The sequence below is a fragment of the Rhagoletis pomonella genome, unplaced genomic scaffold (assembly GCF_013731165.1).
Source record: "Rhagoletis pomonella isolate Grant_MI unplaced genomic scaffold, Rhpom_1.0 Rhpom_scaffold_00001, whole genome shotgun sequence".
In the NCBI taxonomy this organism is placed as follows: Eukaryota; Metazoa; Arthropoda; class Insecta; order Diptera; family Tephritidae; genus Rhagoletis; species Rhagoletis pomonella.
This window is the reverse complement of record NW_023458555.1, coordinates 26,205,167-26,223,038: the sequence shown is the minus strand read 5'-3', so window position 1 is coordinate 26,223,038 and position 17,872 is coordinate 26,205,167. Positions and strand designations below refer to the sequence as shown.

The 17,872-nt window shown below is 32.4% G+C and overlaps 1 protein-coding gene across 2 annotated transcripts; it reads right to left on the bottom strand.

Moving 5' to 3' along the window:
- Window positions 1-11,305: 11,305 nt before the first annotated feature.
- On the bottom strand, window positions 11,306-17,175 carry LOC118751019 (pyridoxine-5'-phosphate oxidase). Of its 2 annotated transcripts, XM_036485783.1 has the most exons (5): window positions 17,046-17,162; window positions 16,880-16,936; window positions 16,650-16,806; window positions 16,129-16,585; window positions 11,306-12,284 (listed from the first exon to the last, which is right to left on the bottom strand). In XM_036485783.1, coding segments are annotated over exons 1-5 (738 nt in total). In that variant the 5' UTR covers window positions 17,047-17,162; the 3' UTR covers window positions 11,306-12,218. The 2 variants fall into 2 exon arrangements, with proteins under 2 accessions (XP_036341676.1, XP_036341684.1); XM_036485791.1 differs by having other exon boundaries at window positions 16,880-17,175.
- Window positions 17,176-17,872: the final 697 nt, after the last annotated feature.

Below are 17,872 nucleotides of genomic sequence, written 5' to 3'. Positions count from 1 at the left end.
TTTCTTACACGTTTTTCATACAATTTTTGGCTTTTTTCAGCTGCATGCTACTCCTGGGCGATGCGTTGAGATGATAAGCTGTATTGTTGTTGGGCTTGAAGTGGTATGCGGCAAAAATATAGCATAGCTTTAGGCGTGCTTTAAATGGTTTTAAAATGGCGCTTGTGGTTATTGTCTATTTGAGCTGTTGTGCATAATTTGGGAGCTTTTCAGCATATATGCATATTTTTTGGAAATTACAATGTGTTGCATGATTTATTATTATTATAATTTTTTTTTTTTTAAGTCGAAGGATTATTTTTTGGTTGGCTAGTAGCAAATTTTAGCTTGCAGGGTGCGTGTTGGTTTTTTTCTGTATTTTTTTATTTTTATTTAGATAGTGAGGGTGTAGATTTTGTCGTATTTTTCGCAAATTAAACTGTTTGTGAAGAAAACTTAATTTTAAAATTTATTTTCATTTATTTTAGTAGTTTTTAGCATAATGGCTTAAGTGTTATGCTTGAAACTCTATAATGCAGTAATTATTGTTTCATTATTTTATTGAAAAATTGCTTCTAAATTTTATTTTAATATAATTTTTATTTGTTTATTTGTTTAGAGAATTTTAGGTTAGAAATTCTTTTTTACAGTCACTTACATATATAGTCCACTTAACACTTTAGAATTTTTGTAATATTTTTTTGCGCCTAGCTATGCCTAAGTTTAGTCGGTTTAATTACAAAAAAATTTCACAATTAAATTTTTCTTGCGGATTTTACTTATTAATAAACTGTGTCCAACGTTTTTTCTGTCGTTTTTTTTTCTTCTAGCTAGCACGGATTTTTTAAACCATTTTTAATTTTTTTTAACTAATTTTTATACAAAATATCATCAGCATTATTTCTTAAAATACTGTCCGCTAAAACTCCTTTGGTACAATTTTGCACGTGCCAGTGCAAGAGAATGCTATGTAGAGCGTGCATTTGTGCTTTCTACGCTGGTTCACTGCACGTTGACTGACATATTTGCGAGTACAGGCGTAACAAGCAGCCGCAGGTGGCCATGCCCGGTGCTCAGCTGTGCATGGATTTCGAGCTGCCTTTGTTGCTTCTTTTCATGCAATTTCTTTTTGCTTTTGCATATCCTACACGCACACACTTATAAAAAACAAAAGAGATGAATTTGCTTTTTAATGCATGGAAATTTATGAGTTTCCTCTTCTTGTTTGTCCTTCTTTTTTACATGGAGGTGCTTAAATTTGCTCGCGTGTGCGTGTGTCAATTTTTCATCACTTTTTGCTACAAAATTTTGTTTGCATTCTCTGTAACACAAAAAAAGCTTCACTTCGTCCCCTTCACTTCAACATGCACTGCGCCGTCATCGTAATTGTCTCTGGCTCGTCTGGCTCATGTCCATTAAATTTTCTGCTTCGCCTTAATGGTAGTGGCGGTCGTAGAAAAGTACGCAGTGGTTACTCAAAGTTGGCAGTTCCTGGTCGATTTTATAAATTTTATATTTGCGCGGTTATGTGGTATGCCACAAAAATGTCAAACATTAAATTTTATTGCATACTTAAGGAAGTGAAGTAATATTTTTGGTGGCCATAAACACATATAAATACAGACATACATACACACATGGATGGTACATACCTAGCTATAAGAGCACATCTGCAAAATACTTTTGGTTGCCAGCAGCTGATATGCACTCATACACTCAAACAGTAAGAAGAAAATGAAAAATTTTGTAGCCTATTTAAGGGCGTGCGCGCGTAAGTCGGCTTCATTTGCAAAATTTACATTAATTGGTTAGTTTTTCATGGATGAAAGTTTTACTACGGCTTCTATTGCAACATTTGCATAGTACTCTTCAGCAAATAAAAGCTAGTTTTGCACTGGCTCCATTGTACTTCTTTTAATTAGCTTAGTTTTTCTTCATTTGAGCCAGAACACATACATTAAACACTTACATTTTATTTTATAGAAAACTTTAACTTAAGTCAATACAAAACTTTGCAGGAAAAACGTACAAACAACACACACTTTGACACACATTTACCGCACAGCGCACATTAGTATAGCAATTTCATTAATTTTAATTCACTTTGGTTTCATTTAAAAAATATTACTTATTGCTAATTTAGAAATTTGTCTGCTTATAAATTAGTTTTTTTTTGCATATAAAAAATTTTGTAAAATCCCAGATTCTTCAACAGCGAAAAATCGCAGTCAATTTTGCTTTGCAGCCACTGGGCAACTGTCTAGTTTTATGATTTCACTGCTACTACTTTACCTTTGCTTTTTCGCTACTTACACACAAACGTATTTTTGTATGTGTTAGTGTTTTCGTCTACTCACTTCTACAACTAAATAAATGCCCGCACCAGTATCTACAACAAAGGCATCAGTGCACGCAACCCTCGGTCGCAATTCGACTTACTATTGTACTACTACATAGGTACATACAAATGTATGTTAATGAGTATGTATCGCTTGACATAACGGAGTATGAAAAAGTGCGAAATTGAAGCGTAAAATGGAACTTAGGAAGAGTGACTTTCCTGTCGGTACTCGCTACGCTAGTCGGCAGGACTCTAGCGGCTGGTTACACAAGTATGTACGCTGTTGTTGCGTGAGTTTGCCGACTGTTGCTCTGCGTGTCTGCTTTCAAACTTTTTACCACATACACATATACACTCTTATTGATAGCATAAACGAAAAACGAGTTGCCAAACTTTTTTTTTTGATTTTGAATTGTGTTTTGCTTACATTTCAGTTGTCCAAAATAAAATGGATAAAGTCAAATTAAAAAAAAATCTAGCACAGCAGTTTCAGAATTAATATCTTAATAATTATGTTGTTAACAAATTTTTGGACTATAAAAACTCCTCTACTCCTCTACAGTGTCCTGTCAATACACACCACCAAAATTGAGTTACGGCTTTGTAGGCTCAAGAACATGCCTTGACCGTCTCTGATCCACTTTCTAGTTAGAAAAATATTGATTTTCTATATGTGTTGATTTAAGCTGACACGAGGCCAAATTAGATAAGGATTAGAGAAGGCAGCAGGAGTAAGATCAACTAAAACAATCTATTACATTTGAACGTAATTTGGTCCTTTGGCTAAATGCAATTTAGGTCTTGTGCTTCTCGGTGCTGCAATCGGTTGATAGTAAGGACACAGAGCCATACAATGTGCTCAGCTGTATATGATTTTGCGTGACACAATTTGCAATGGTCGGTATAAATAAATCCTAGGCTGAACATGTGCTTAATTATCCTGCATTGATGACCCCTGCAAAAATCGTTGGACCATGTAGTCTATTTGTGGTATATTGGAGTACTTACAAAAGTGCTCCTCTGTCATGCTGTAGCGGACCAACTCGTGTCTCTGCACCAGCTTATTGTTACCCGATCACTGCTCGTGTTTTAACGACGTGTGATTGAAGTTAAGCATTTGAAAGTACATTTGCATGTCTGGATGTAGCTGAACGTGTAGAGATGCTAGCTGTTAGTTCTTAGCTCCCTGCATGTTCGGGTTCGAATGTCGTCAGAGGCAACATTTAATTTTTAATTTTTGTCTTTGGTTTTTATTAATTTCAAAAAAAGCATATGCGAAGTGAAGAACAAAAGCGCGTACAAACGAAAAAATATAACGACAATGTCATTGGAGTATGATGGGAGTAGTTTTGTGCTACTCTGATGTAATGCAGAGATGGAGTATATGGTCCTGCCCTAGGACATCGCAATGTTAATTGGACCATATTTTGCCCTAAAATATTAATAGAAACAATTAAAGATTCAAAAATCAGACTCAGAAAATCCCTTCTAAATATCATCGGGTTTTATGTGAAACAAAATCAATCAAATTAGTTAAAAAATTGGGACTATTTTGAACAGTAAATTCCAGTTTGGCGCAGTGGATTCCGTCAAGCATCTATGTAAACGTTATTCGGTTTTGCACATTAGAAAACACCTAATGTTATGAAATATTTAGTAAGACTATTATAGAATTTAGATTTGAATTGAAATTTCGTATCAAATATTTGTACATATTTAGTTACAAATTATTGGCAGGTGGTAACCCTGATATTAAGTTCTTCCTTATATGAAGAATTTTGTTCCGCTTATTTCAACAATTTCATGCTCGCTTTTGCTTAGCTTTACTTTTTGATTGTCAAATGTCCGTAGCAGTATTCAATCGAATAATATTTTCAAATCAGCCCTTACATACATATGTATGTAGGTATAAACAAAAGTGTGTATGAAAATTTTAGCTTCTTGGAAAGCAACATAAAATTCTGACAACTCATAAGAGTTCATGCACCTAAGAAAAGCGGAAAAAAATGAGAACGTACATATGTACATATGTACTAGGGTGGGTAAAAAAAAATCAAGTTTTTTTTTTTTTTGGATCCGACACACAAAAACTAGTTCTTAGATACCTCTAGAAAGTACTTACCAAATCTGAGCTTTTGATATTCACGGGAAGATTATGCTCATCATAGTTTTCCACTTTCAATTTGGTCTCATATAAAAATGGTCATATCTTATCACCAATAGATCGGTAAACCAGCTGCATCATCAATATTTATAGGAAATTGAACGCTCTACAAAAATAGTCTCATATACTCTTTTCATTAATCTAACCATTTAAAAGATATTCAAGGTCAAAATTTGAAGTAATTTAAAGAAAATAACTTTTTGTTTTGAGTTTTGTAACTTACTAAAAAACAATTATTGTCCATTGAGTTTAAATTATTTCTATAGAGAATTAAACGCTATACAAAAATGGTCGGATGTAGTTAATCGATTACTCTAATCGTTTAGAAGATATTCGCAGTAGAACTCTAATGCCTACTGATTTTAATAGTTTTTTTTTTAATATTTCCAATTTATCCATTCAATTTGTGAATTTGGGATAATTTATGATCTATTTCAGAAAAAGAAGGTTTTTGTTTAAGAAATATCATCAAACATATCAGCAGAAAAAAAATTCTATTTTGACATATGAAATTTTATAATTCAATACAGTATTGATACAAAAATATATTTTTTCTTTTAGTTTAAGTTATAAAAATTGACTTGATTGAAAATTGAGTTGATAAAATTTGGTAAACTCAAATTCTCATGAATATTGTCAAAATTTTTAAACTGAATGGATGAATTGAAAATATTTATTGAAAAACTATTAAAATCAGGCATTGGGATTCTACTACAAATATCTTCTAAATGGTTAGAGTAATCGATTAACTACGTGAGACCTTTTTTGTAGAGCGTTTAATTTCCTATAGAAATAATTGAAACTCATTTGACCATAATTATTTTTTAGTAAGTTACAAAATTCAAAACGAAAGTCATTTTCCTTAAAATACTTCAATATTTGACTTTGAATACATTTTAAATGGTTAGATTAATAATTATCTACCCGTTAATATTAAAAGCTCAGATTTGGTAAGTACTTTCTAGAGGTACCTAAGAACTAGTTTTTGTGTGTCGGATCCAAAAAAAAAAATACTTGATTTTTTCTGATCCACCCTAATATATACACATATACATATGTATGTACATGTGTATGCACTGTGCGTATGTGTTTTGTTGTTTCTCTTCGCTTCGCACTTTTTCTTATGCACATTTATCCTTCTTCATTATATTGGCTCTTCGTAGTTGCTAGCTACAAGTGACTGCCAACTACATATTTACATATGTACACACATAAGTGTGCTTTATCCTGTGCATTGTTGTTAAGTTGCTGCCACTCCCATTTAATTTTAATGCACCCATACACAGGCACTAATATGTACATGCACTTTATTAAAATTTTGGGGTTAGCACAGCAGGTTGATAGAATGCCCAAAGTGGCGTCATCAGTACATCCTTATGCTATTTATTTTTCTCCGAAAATGTTGAGCAAAACAAAGAAACGGCAAAATTGTAGAGAAGTGGATGCGTGAGTAAAGCGGAACTCGCAAACGAAGGTGTAGAGTAGAGTAGGGTGGCGGAGAATACCGGATGAAACGTGATTGTCTATGAAGGCATTATGTGAGTTGGCATGTGTCAGTTGGCAGCAAGTGGATGTTGTATGGCGACAACTTGGCTATTGAATTGACAGCAGAGTTAACTGAAAATGTTACGGCTATGAGATGTTGCTATCACGTTGATTTAAAAACATTGCATGTGAATAGTACCACCTTTATTAATAAAAGCTCAAAAGGAATTATGATTAAAGTTCTCTAGATCTTTTTAACTATTTCTGAGGTTTACTTCGAAAAAAGGAGAAATTGCTTTTTTACCTATGACTCAATTTATTAAAAAAAATGGTTTAGTCCAAGATCCAGCCGAGTGCTGTACATTGTAATGATTCCAGTATCTTCATTTATGTATATTTATTGTAACTATTGTATTGTAATACGTGAGTGCGAAGAGCTTGAAATGCGGGCCGACAGGAAGAATGCTCGAAAATTTTACCAGAGAGCTAGGCGACTTACTGAAGGTTTCAAGACCGAGGCGCACTCCTGTAAGAACAATAATGGCGACCTAGTAACTGATGTCCAGAGCGTACTTAAATTATAGAGGGAACACTTTTCCGCCCTACGAAATGGTAGCAGCACGGGAAGTTGTGGAGAATAAGAACCCGAGCCCCCCCCCCCCAAAAAAAAAAGTTGAAAATTTAAATAGAAAATTCAAAATCAAAAACTGCTTTGCTTTCAACTCCAAAAAGCTTCTGAAAAAGCTTGCTTTATGAATACTTTCATATAGCTACAGCAATCTGAAAACTTCACTCCGCTCGGAACGGCTTCGCTTGGCTCGGCTTTGCTCTCTGTGTGAACGTACCCTAAGAGTTCGCATTGATTTTTGGGTTTTTCTATCGACGTTTTTATTATTTTCTTCCATACAAAACCACTTGTCGAACATAATAACTTTGTATGAAAGAAAAAATTTCAAAAGTCAACAGAAGAAATTCTTGATTATATTGAAAAAAGTGCAAAATACGAATATCTAAAAAAACTCAGCACGTGGTAATTTGTGTGAGTCACTGTATATAGATTAGGGTGGAGTAGTTTAATATCGAAAAAAGTGTATGGCATATTCCAATTCTAAGCAAAAATGGAGAACAAACTGTGGCTGGGTTCAGAAATGCATCAGTCTCTTTTATTTCTAAACTTTCATTGTTATTCGAAATGCCTTACTTGTTCAACTAAGTTCCAATTCGGCATTTAACCGTGGTTGCGAATATTGAAAATTTCCATCAATTATAGTTTAGAAAGAAAATAGTCTTTTTAAAAGAAAAATCAGTGTATTATAACTTTTTCTGAAGGAAATTAATTTTTCATTTACAAAATTTTATGTTTTTTCATACGTAGGAAACTAATTCACCAAACCGAAAAATAGGAAATTGTGTACATACTTACATATTAGAGGGCTGCATGAATGCATTCAAAACGGCTTATGAATTATTCATATACAAAACGAATGAATGATTTTGGCTTCAAATTTTTTTGAATTTGAGTGAATAGCTGTTCTGAGATTTGTGTCGACATTACAACATTCAAACAATGTGAAAATAAATAGAATTGAATTAAATGACAATTGTTTGTATGAATATCCAAAATTATTTTTTCTATGCACATATGTACAAACATACATATGTATGTATGTATGTATTGCTGCGCTCCAATTATATACGAAAAAACTTGTTTGTAGAAAAAGACTTTTACCGAAATGAGTTTGGATGATTTGGTTGTTTTCTATTCACTAATTCACATTCTTCCATTTGAATGTCGAAAATATAAAACAAAATGTATATTCTTAATTTACAAAATTCCAAACGCTGAGTGTTTTGTATGTGAAGTAAAATATTCAAATCTACTGTACTCTGTTTGGCTAGAAGTTGGAATGAATTCATGCAGCCCTCTATTACATATATAATTTTTTAGTACAATGAAAAATAAATTTCGGCCAGAAAAGTTACGATATACTGTTTCTTCTTTTGAAAATTGGGAGAGTCAAACGTTATTTTTGGTATTTATTTTGTTCGCTACTTTTTCTAAGAATTAATCATAAAATTTGAATTTGCTATACAATTTCCTCGAAAATTTTTCTTCGAAAAAATTACTCCGCCCTAATACGCATACATATGTGTACATACCTACATGTATTAATGCATGTGAGCATGAAACTCCTAAAAGGAACATTTTTTTGGCAACTACGCTAATTTTGAAGACATTTTGGCTTAACGCCTCCTTTTGCCTTTTTGCGGTTGTAATGTTATGCTCTTAAAATTTCTTTTATTTCTAATTTGTTTGCTTGCGTAATTTGCATTTTCGCTGTGGCGTTATTTTAGCCTCAATTCGAGCATATTTACATAATGGGTTGGGCTGAATTTTTGTTTGTGGCTTTTTTTGACTTTTAAACGTTTTTGGGACTAACTAATATTCATGCTCCTTGGTTCTTTTGTTTACCAAAGGAATTGTGTCACCAAACGCCTATGCATTGATATATGTATTATTGCTTTAGCGTTCGTGCTCATTGCTTTTTCACATACATATGTGCATACATATGTATGTGAAGTGCATAAGTAAATTTATATCAGCGCAGAGGACATTACCCTTTATTATCGTTCACATTACTTTAAATTTAGGAAATAATGAATAATATGAGTTATGTGTTTATGTAAAACATTTTATATTTTATTTATATAGGTTGCTCTGGTATTTATACCTTTCTTCCTATTATTATCTAACAGCTGCATAATTCAGTTTTTCATTTGTAATTTTTGCTAAAAGCTCTTCAAAAATGTTCTCGTAAATACATTGCGATTGCCTGTGGTGTTGCTGAAGCTAAATAAATTGTATTATGTTTGTGCTATGCTATCCTTGCAACACGCATATTTTGTCCCTTAAAGTTTGTGGTCAACGTTTCATGGGGAATTATCGTCCAATTGTTATTGCCTTTGTTGCTGCTGTTAATAACAACATTTGCATTTTAATGCAGTGTGGCAGGCAAGTTAAGTGCAAAACTATGTTTGTCTGGCCAGCTTCAATGCCAGTTAAATCGCATTAAAATCTGTATTACCGGTTTGCGTCATCAGTGACCGAGTTGCTCGGCTGGTGTACCTATTATGTGGAGAATACAAATATTCTCATGTATGTATGTCTGTGGTGCAATGAAACATACCTTTAAGGGCGCATGCACATACCGATGCCTCCAAACGATACCATGCTAAGGTCACCTTAAACTTAATCAGACTTAGCATAATATGGTTTGGAGGAGTCGATATATAAATACATATGCATATGTATGCACAAGTCTTGAAAATATTCATTCCATTTTGCTTTTAAAAACAAGCAGTTTTTTATCTATTTTTCGATTTCAAAGCCGCTGTCAACACGTGCCAAAAGTGCCCAGAGCGTGAGAAACGCAAAAAAAAACACATTTCGTGTCCGGAATCAGCAAATCAGCTATAAACAATGATCTTATGTGTATTTATTTTATATGGCTAATAAAATTTGCAAATAACTACATTTTCTGAAACTTCTGTGGCATTTTCCATTTCCACAATAGCTTTTATGGAAAAACAGGCTGTCTCCGGCACGAAGGAGAAGACATTTACGATCCAAAGATGAAACGTATTCGCTCTCTATTACCCATTTTTTTAGCGTGAAGAACGCTTTCTGGGCTGTTTGGGCACCCGCAGGATGCCGCGGGCTCGTATGGAACAAACTTATTGTCTGCAGAGGGGCGATGCACAGTGGTTAATAAAAGGAATTTAATGTTCATAATACACTGGAGCCTTAATTTTTCAACCAATTTTTATTATTGAAAGCTTATAAAATTTACAAGAGATTAGTTAAGCCCGATTTTTGATTTTTTACATTCTCCTATTAAATTTTTTAGTGCAAAGTGCAGTAAAAGTGGTAATTTTGAAAAAATTTTACATAATAAAACCTAGTTGAAAACAATTGGAGGGTTCGCCCAAAATGAAAAAAAAAATATTTGAAATGTAAAAAAATTTTCACTAAAAGTACTTTTTTTGTTTTTTAGTTTTTATAAAAATTTTGGGTATTCAGTTTTATAGATCATTAAATTTTAGTATAATAAAAAGCACGTTGCAAGTGGCTAAGTGTTTGCGTTGCCTTTAAATTTTGAGTAAATCTGCATGCTATATGTAAGTAGACCATAATTATTGCAGCTGAATCCGCGACAAAAAATAATTTTGCTAGTTTTTTTCCACAAAAAATTTTTAAATTGCCGTTAATATTTTGCTTTCACACCCGGCTCATTGGACTGTGTGTCTTTTTTGTTGGTTTTGGAATCCATATACATTAACAAAGTTTGAAATTTTAGCGCAAAATTATAACTTCAGAAACAATCTACATATCGATGGCTGAGTGGAAGATGGACCTATCTCGGCAGCCATTTCGAAAACGCCGTATGTCAGAAAATTTTTCAACAATGCCCTATTTCAGAATTTGGTTGAAGAACGCACTATTTTAGAATTTGATTGGAAACTGCCCTATCTCAGAATTCAATTCAAAAGCGCGCTATCTCACCACATTCTCAATGTAATTTCGTTTGAGATAAGGCGTTTTGGAACCAAATTTTAAGATAGGGTGTTTTTAAATAAAATTCCAAAATAGGGCATTCTTCAATAAAATTCTGAAATAGGGCGTTCTAGAAAAAACTTTGTGAGATATTGATAAGAATATAAACTACACGAGACAAAGATAATGCTTTGACTTCCCATTAAGCATGCAGAGGTGCTCGAAATTTTAGCAAAAAAAAAAATATTAAAAATCCACGCGAACTTTTCGACACTTTTAACTTGCTCTTTAAAATCAAAACACCTATTAAATTGTATACCCATAATTTTCTGAAAACTAAAAAAAAAATTGAAATTCTCGTGAAAGTTTTTTTTTATAACATGTATTGTCAATACTCTTTTTTTTTTTGAAGGAACTCTACAATTGTTTTCAACTAGTTTTATTATGTATCGTTTATTAACTGGACCTGTCAAATCTATTTTTTTCAAAATTGCTCCTTTTTTGCACTTTGCACCGAAAAATTTAATATAGTCAATAAAAATTCAAAAATCGGATTCAATTGGTCTCTTGAAAAATTTGAAAGCTTTCATGAAAACAAAAAAAATAAAAAATCATGAAATTAATTGAAAAATGATGGCCCAGTGAATTATGAGAAGTAAATTGCAGTTTTGAACCACTGTGTTCGCCAGTTTGAATTTAGTTGGTTTTTGGGTGTTATCGTTGGGCTTAATAAAAAATCAACTCAAGCAAGATTTTGTGTAAATATTCACAGTTCTTTAATATTTTAAAAGTTTCTCTATTTTAACAAGCTTGTTTTTTGTCTTAAAAAATAAACAAGAAAATATAAATCTTATCTAAGAAAGAGCGATTATTTAATAGTTACATCCAATTCCCCTGAAAAGGCGTGTTAAATTATTGTCACTAAAAATATCTTTCATTACCCACCACCTCTTCCAAGTTTTATCAATAGGCTGTATACCAGTGTTGCCAATTTAACTATTTTTTATCTAGATTTAGTTATTATTTTCAACGTTTAGCTACAGAAATTTGCATTTAGTTTTTAGCTCTTTTTTTAAATCGAGTTAGCTATTGTAGATTCATTTTTTTTTTATTTCTCCATTTTTACATAGAATTTTATAATTTTGAACTGATTCTTTATTTTACAGTATACTGTGCTATATGCTTATCAAACTGTATAAAATTTACAACGATTACACCACGCGACAAAAACAAAAATATGTTTTTTTATAATTTTTTTATATTTTTAAAATTTCAAAGTAATTTTAAAAATAAAATTTTAAAGTACTTTTTAGTCGCACAGTGTCATCAAATGCCTAATTTTGTTAACAACTTTTTTTTTTTTAATATTTACAATAGTTACAATTTTACTATGCCAATTCAATGTGTGTAAATATTTAGGTACATTTGTAATAAAATAATCATTTTCATTTGGGTTATAATATCTAATTATTAGAGACATATCTACATACAAGTATGATATTATTTTAAGTTACTCCTTTTTGAATAAACCCTTATTTAGCTATTTTTTAAGAAAAATATTTTTTAGCTATTTTTTTGTTTTTGGTGATGAAACAAATTTTTTACCAATTTCAGCTATTTTTTTTCGAAGAATTAAGCTATAAGCCTCAAAATATTCTGGCAGCACTGCCGTAGACGTATGCAGGGGACTTCATCTAGGGAGCCAATCGCTCATAGACCCAACCGTTTTCACCTCTATGCACTAGTTTTTCGTCGACCTCCTGTAACGATAGAATATACTTCAAGTCATCAATAGTGTTCGTTCATATAGACGAAAAAAAGAGTATCTAACAAATAGTAGCAAATAATTTTAAAGCGTAGTAAAGTCGAGTCTATCTATAAACAAAAACACAACTAAAAACACAAGTAACAAACTATTGTTGTTTTTTCCACAATAATTTTTTTCAAATACAGCCCGCCTCAAGCTCAATAAAAATTTTTTTATTAATATTAATCTTAATTTTAATGTTGACCTTAATCTTTTGGCCATTTTCAGATGGCAGAGATTGTTGATTGACTTAAAAAATTTATTTTCAAATCATACATTTAATCTGCAGTTAAACGGCCAGTATTGGCTATTTTAATATGAGATATGCAACCCTGTGTTTGTACCAAACAACCAAGATTGATAGAAAGATTGTTTTGTTCATATATGTAATACTTCTATATTGGCAGTAAGCTAACATCGCAATGTGTAAGCATTCCGAAATCAAAGCGAGACAGTCTAGTATCGTTTTTGTCAATGTATTGTGTACATGAGTGCCGTTTTTGTATATGTGTTGTGTACATGTTTATTTGTAATCGTATGTGTTCCTTTTCTTTCGTACGTGTTTATTGATATATCTGTACTGTAGTGTTTTCGGACGGTACTAGCTCTTACTGCCAATATAGGAGTATTATATATATGGTTTTGTTAATATTGCCAAACAACAATCAGCTGTTTAGCACAAAATGTAAACAAACAAAAAATTGCAATAACAAATTCAAGGAACAAGCAGCAGCGTAGCCGCTTGTTTGGCATATTTAAAAACGGTTAACCGAACCCCAACGAAAGCTAAATGGCATTTAAATAACAATTCAAAGTTAAACTTAAGTGGCGCTTAAATATTCATCAGAAATTGATATCAAATCACATTACGAGACATGACATGATATCACATTAAATGACATCCCTGATTCTGAAATCACATCATATGGCATTGTATCACACAATATGACATCACATAAATAACATCACATGACATGATATGACATCATATGGCATGACATGATATGATAGTACATGACATGATGTGATAGCATATGACATGACATGACATGACATCGCATGGAAATTTAACTGCTTGTAGATCGTACAGATTGAACACAATTAATACAAAAACAGATATAACAGTAGTTTTCTAGTTTATGTATATAATCAAGAAGAAACAAATATTTTCATTAATTGGATGTGAGTCCTATGAATTCATTTATGCAAAAACAATCGCCCAAAATTTTGTTTAAGTTGATCGCACTTTAAATCTAGGTGTGCGATATGTACAAGCGCAAGAGTCAACATTTGACTGAAAACAAGACAAAATTGACAGCTTGTTAGAGCTTTGCGTCCGCTTATGGGAGTTTTTTTTCACAACTGGACATGTTTGAGTGTCCGTGTCCATCTATCGAAAAGTACGTGAATGGGAGAGCATTTTGTATGAAAAAAAAGAAAACCAAAAATTGTTCGTTCCCAAGAATGTGTCCGCTTGCTACTGAATTAGATAAAATTAGGGCATTTTAAAATTTATGCCGTTTTCTTCTTTTACAGGGGGTGATCTATATTTATGATTGTATGACTGTTTCGTAATTCATTATCTGAATTAATGGATGAAATTTAAGTTAAAATCCAGAATGAATTCATTTATAAATACCTACCCGGTCTAGAAAATTGGTGTCAGATGGACTACGCGTTCTTCTGTCGCTTTATCATTTCATTGCAGTTTTGATTTAAGGTGCGGTTAAAATGTGGCAATATAACGGCTTTTTTCAAAGTAAATTCATATAAGATTGTGTTGTTTCATCAGCTGTAAATAGCGTGCGATTGTCAAAATTTCGTATTTCAGTAGTGAGTGATACAACCTTAAATGAATTTTCCGGAAACAAGAGTTATGTATAGTTACAAATATGTTGAAGAAAATATCGAAAATATTTGTGTTTAATTTATTCTCCTGTTATGAAGTATTTAAATGTAATGCATTATTTATTTTGCGACTATTTTTGTGCATTTTTGGAAAAATTTTTAAGGTTATTTATTTCTTTATAAGCATAAAAGTGCCAGGAAGTGAAATTTTTTTCATGCACTGTTGAAATAGGCAACAAGTGGTATCAGAAAGTTCGATTTTCAGAAATTAAAAAATGTTTTCTAAAGTCACTTTACATGTAAGGTGTAACTACTCCTGCAATCGCTTTTGGAGTCTGACAGTCTTTCGGGAACTACTTGCACTTGCCACGCATAACAGCTAGCTTTACAGCCAACCGAGGCTTTATATTGACCTTGATTAATGGGAATAGTACTAATTATCTTGCACTGAATGACAATCGAGGCCTAATACTGTGGAAAATTCTAGGTCATGTGTTTTTTACATAGAGGACTGTATGCCACAGTGTTGAGCCAACCTAAGAGAATAGGAATCTCTTGCTTTTTCGCAATTTTTCAATAATAAAACCCCTGTCTTTTAGGTAACATTTATGAAGAGTAATTTTTTAAGGTTTCAAAAGTCCTCAACTAATTCAAAATTTTGATTTTGTGGGAAAACGCAACCAAAATTTGATCAAATCATATATGTATGTATATAGTTGGTACAGAAAAACAAAATTGGAAAACACATTTCCTCTTCATTTTTGGAACTTTAATTATGTCTAGCGCAGGTAAGCCAACTCGTGTGGAATTCCTCGATTTGCGGGGGATTTCAGATAGCGTGGGGAATCGGGGAAAGGACCGTTTTTTGTGGGGAATTTCAGTTTACATGCGGAAGTGGGGAAATGAACTGTTTGTTGTGAGGATTTAAGTGTAATTTGTTTTTCTTTTTTGCATCCTTAATTTTACAATGATAAAAAAAAGAATAAATAAGTGGAGATCTCACACTCGTCACAGTGGAATTAGCCATACGCAGTTGTGTGGCACGTTCAATTCTAGTATAATAAAGTTACAAATAGCTAAAAATTTCCGTTGTTCGTTTAGATTTTTTTTTAATAACGAATAAACACACATTATTTTATATGGAAGAAAACCGCAACATCTTCGGCAAAAAAGTTCTAAAATGAAAATTTTTAGGCACTTAAAACTTGCACTCTTTTGTACTAGAATTGAGTGGGCTATAAAACTTTTTCTAGAATATGGAATTAAAAAACTCAAAATTTTTACGAAAGTTTGTTGATTTTTTTTTTAATATTGCCCAAAGTTTGAAACTTGGATTTGACCGCTTTTTGTTAAAGAATGAACTCTATTCTTATAAAAAATAATTCAAATTACGTAAAAAAAATAAAAATCTCAAAAATTGTCAAAATTTGGTGCGACTAAATTTTTTCCGACCACTGTTTGTGCGTAAATATTATATGTACATTTTTATTATTTTTTGTTAAATTTTATAAAAGTTTGGTTAGCTTTATAAATAACTAAATGAATTACACTTAAAAACAAAATAAACAGAAAGCGCAGCGATACATCAAAATACATATTTTTTTTTTTTTGTAAATAAGGAGATAACTATGGGTGTGGAATTTGGCGAAATTTCGGGCTAAATCGGGGAATTTCATTGTCGAAATCAGGAAATAATCAAAAATAAGTTGGCTACCCTGGTCAAAATTTTATATTTGATGCGGAAATGCATATAGATACGCTCATTAATTGCACGATAAAATCTCCAAAAACGTAGATTATTAACTAATTCTCTCCATTATTAAACGTACGATATCTCGGATCTAAGCACAATTTAAAAATCAGGCATTCACTTTTCTATGGCTTCATTAACTTCATTTTGGACTGAGATTACTGAATATGTAAGTATGTAAAAAGTTTTGCATAAATACCTTTTCCACTCCGGGCCCACGACGAAATTGTATGCGATCATGTAGGCGATCGGTTTGTCCCTGCCAAAATTCTATGGTATGCGGTCTTATCAAATAGCCACCCCAGTTGGGTAGAGGTACCTCACCATTTGGGCCCAATTTATCTTTGATCTCCCGCTCAATTTTATCTAAATGCTGACGTGAAGGTATACGTGTACTTTGTTCGCTAGCCAGTGCACCTATTTGTGACGCACGTGGCCGCTGATGAAAATATGCTAAAGAATCTGCTTTGGGTATCTGCTCGGCCACGCCTTCAATTCGTATCTGACGACGCAATGGTAGCCAATAAAGTGTCATAGCTACATTGGGATTGCAAGCAATGTCTTGTGCCTTATGACTGCCATAGTTAGTGAAGAAGCGGAAACCATCGTCAGTGACGTCTTTGAGCAACACAAAACGATTTGAAGGTTTACCATCTCTGCAAGTAAGAGCGAATGAAGTACATAAATAAGTTTACATGAAAGTTGATATAAGCAAAGTACCTATTTACTGTTGCCAAGCAAGCGGCATTCGGTTCCAGCAGTTCCTCCGTTTTCAGCGCTTCTTCCAGCCATTCACGGAATAGCGTAATAGGCTCCTTCACTTTTATATTATTTTCAAGGAAAACTTCTTTCTTTTCACAATATTTGAGACGCAATGCTGTACATTTTAATGAAAAATCAATGAGCGCACAGAAGTATTGGGTAGTTAGAAGCATTTACTATGTACTTACCTGATAAATTCACTGTCGAAGACATTTTTCTAACCGCTAGCAAGCGCTGCAATTGCACTAATCATTTGTGAAAGAGCAGATAAAGGGGATTGTGATCTTTAGCTTAGCAGTAAGTTACATCACCTATTGTAATTGGTTTGTATTTATTTCAACAGATAACACTTACTTCTATTTCTTTGGCTTTGTTTTCTCACTTTATTGCTATTGCTAGTGGCTGAACTTGTGCGCTACTAAATTTGTTGACAGTCGATTATAGTTTACAGTTGTTTACATCGTCAGCTGAGCTGTTTGGGCAGTTCTCTTTTTGCTTCTACTTCGTTTGCTGTCTGACATATAAAGCTTATTAACGAAGCTTTTGCTTAAAAAGCTTTCCTGAAAACTTCAAGCAGATTGGTGTTATACATATACATACATACAAATGTACACTGACAAAAAAAGTTTTACGTTTTTAAGATAACAGCATGGGAATGGAATGTCATATACATACATACGTATACAAGTATGTATCTGTAACATCGGATAATTGAAGTGGATTATTTCTACTAATATTAGCAGTGAAATTACTCAGGTTAAGAGGGAAAAATCGTGAAAACAGCAAAGAACTTTTTTAATAGATTTATTAAACTTGGAGTTTACAGTATTTTAATGAATTTAAAATACTTCACTAAGAAAACTTTTATCATAAAAGGGGTCTCAATCAAAATGTGTTTAACAAAGTGTATTGAATTTGACATTGCTCTCAGAGGAACCATCTTAAAAAATTCAAATTGAAAAAAAAAAAAATTAGGAATTTTGAATCGTTTGTTTATATTTTTTGACATTATATATTGCCTTAAAAGAGAGCCGCACTGAGTTGTCCATCACACCTTGTTTAATACATCTTGGTTTCAGTAATAGTCTAAAATGAATGATTTTTTCTCTATTTTTCAAATTAATGTTGCTTTCCCACAATAAATTTTCACTAAAAACGGCCTCAAGCTCATAAAAATTGTT

Bases quoted from the DNA above. Each gene is read 5' to 3' on its own strand.
- LOC118751019 (XM_036485783.1), bottom strand. The intron at 16,807-16,879 runs GTAAGTACATAG...TAAAATGTACAG, and splicing joins TTCGACAGTGAATTTATCAG to CATTGCGTCTCAAATATTGT. The intron at 16,586-16,649 runs GTACTTTGCTTA...TCTTACTTGCAG, and splicing joins TGCTTGGCAACAGTAAATAG to AGATGGTAAACCTTCAAATC.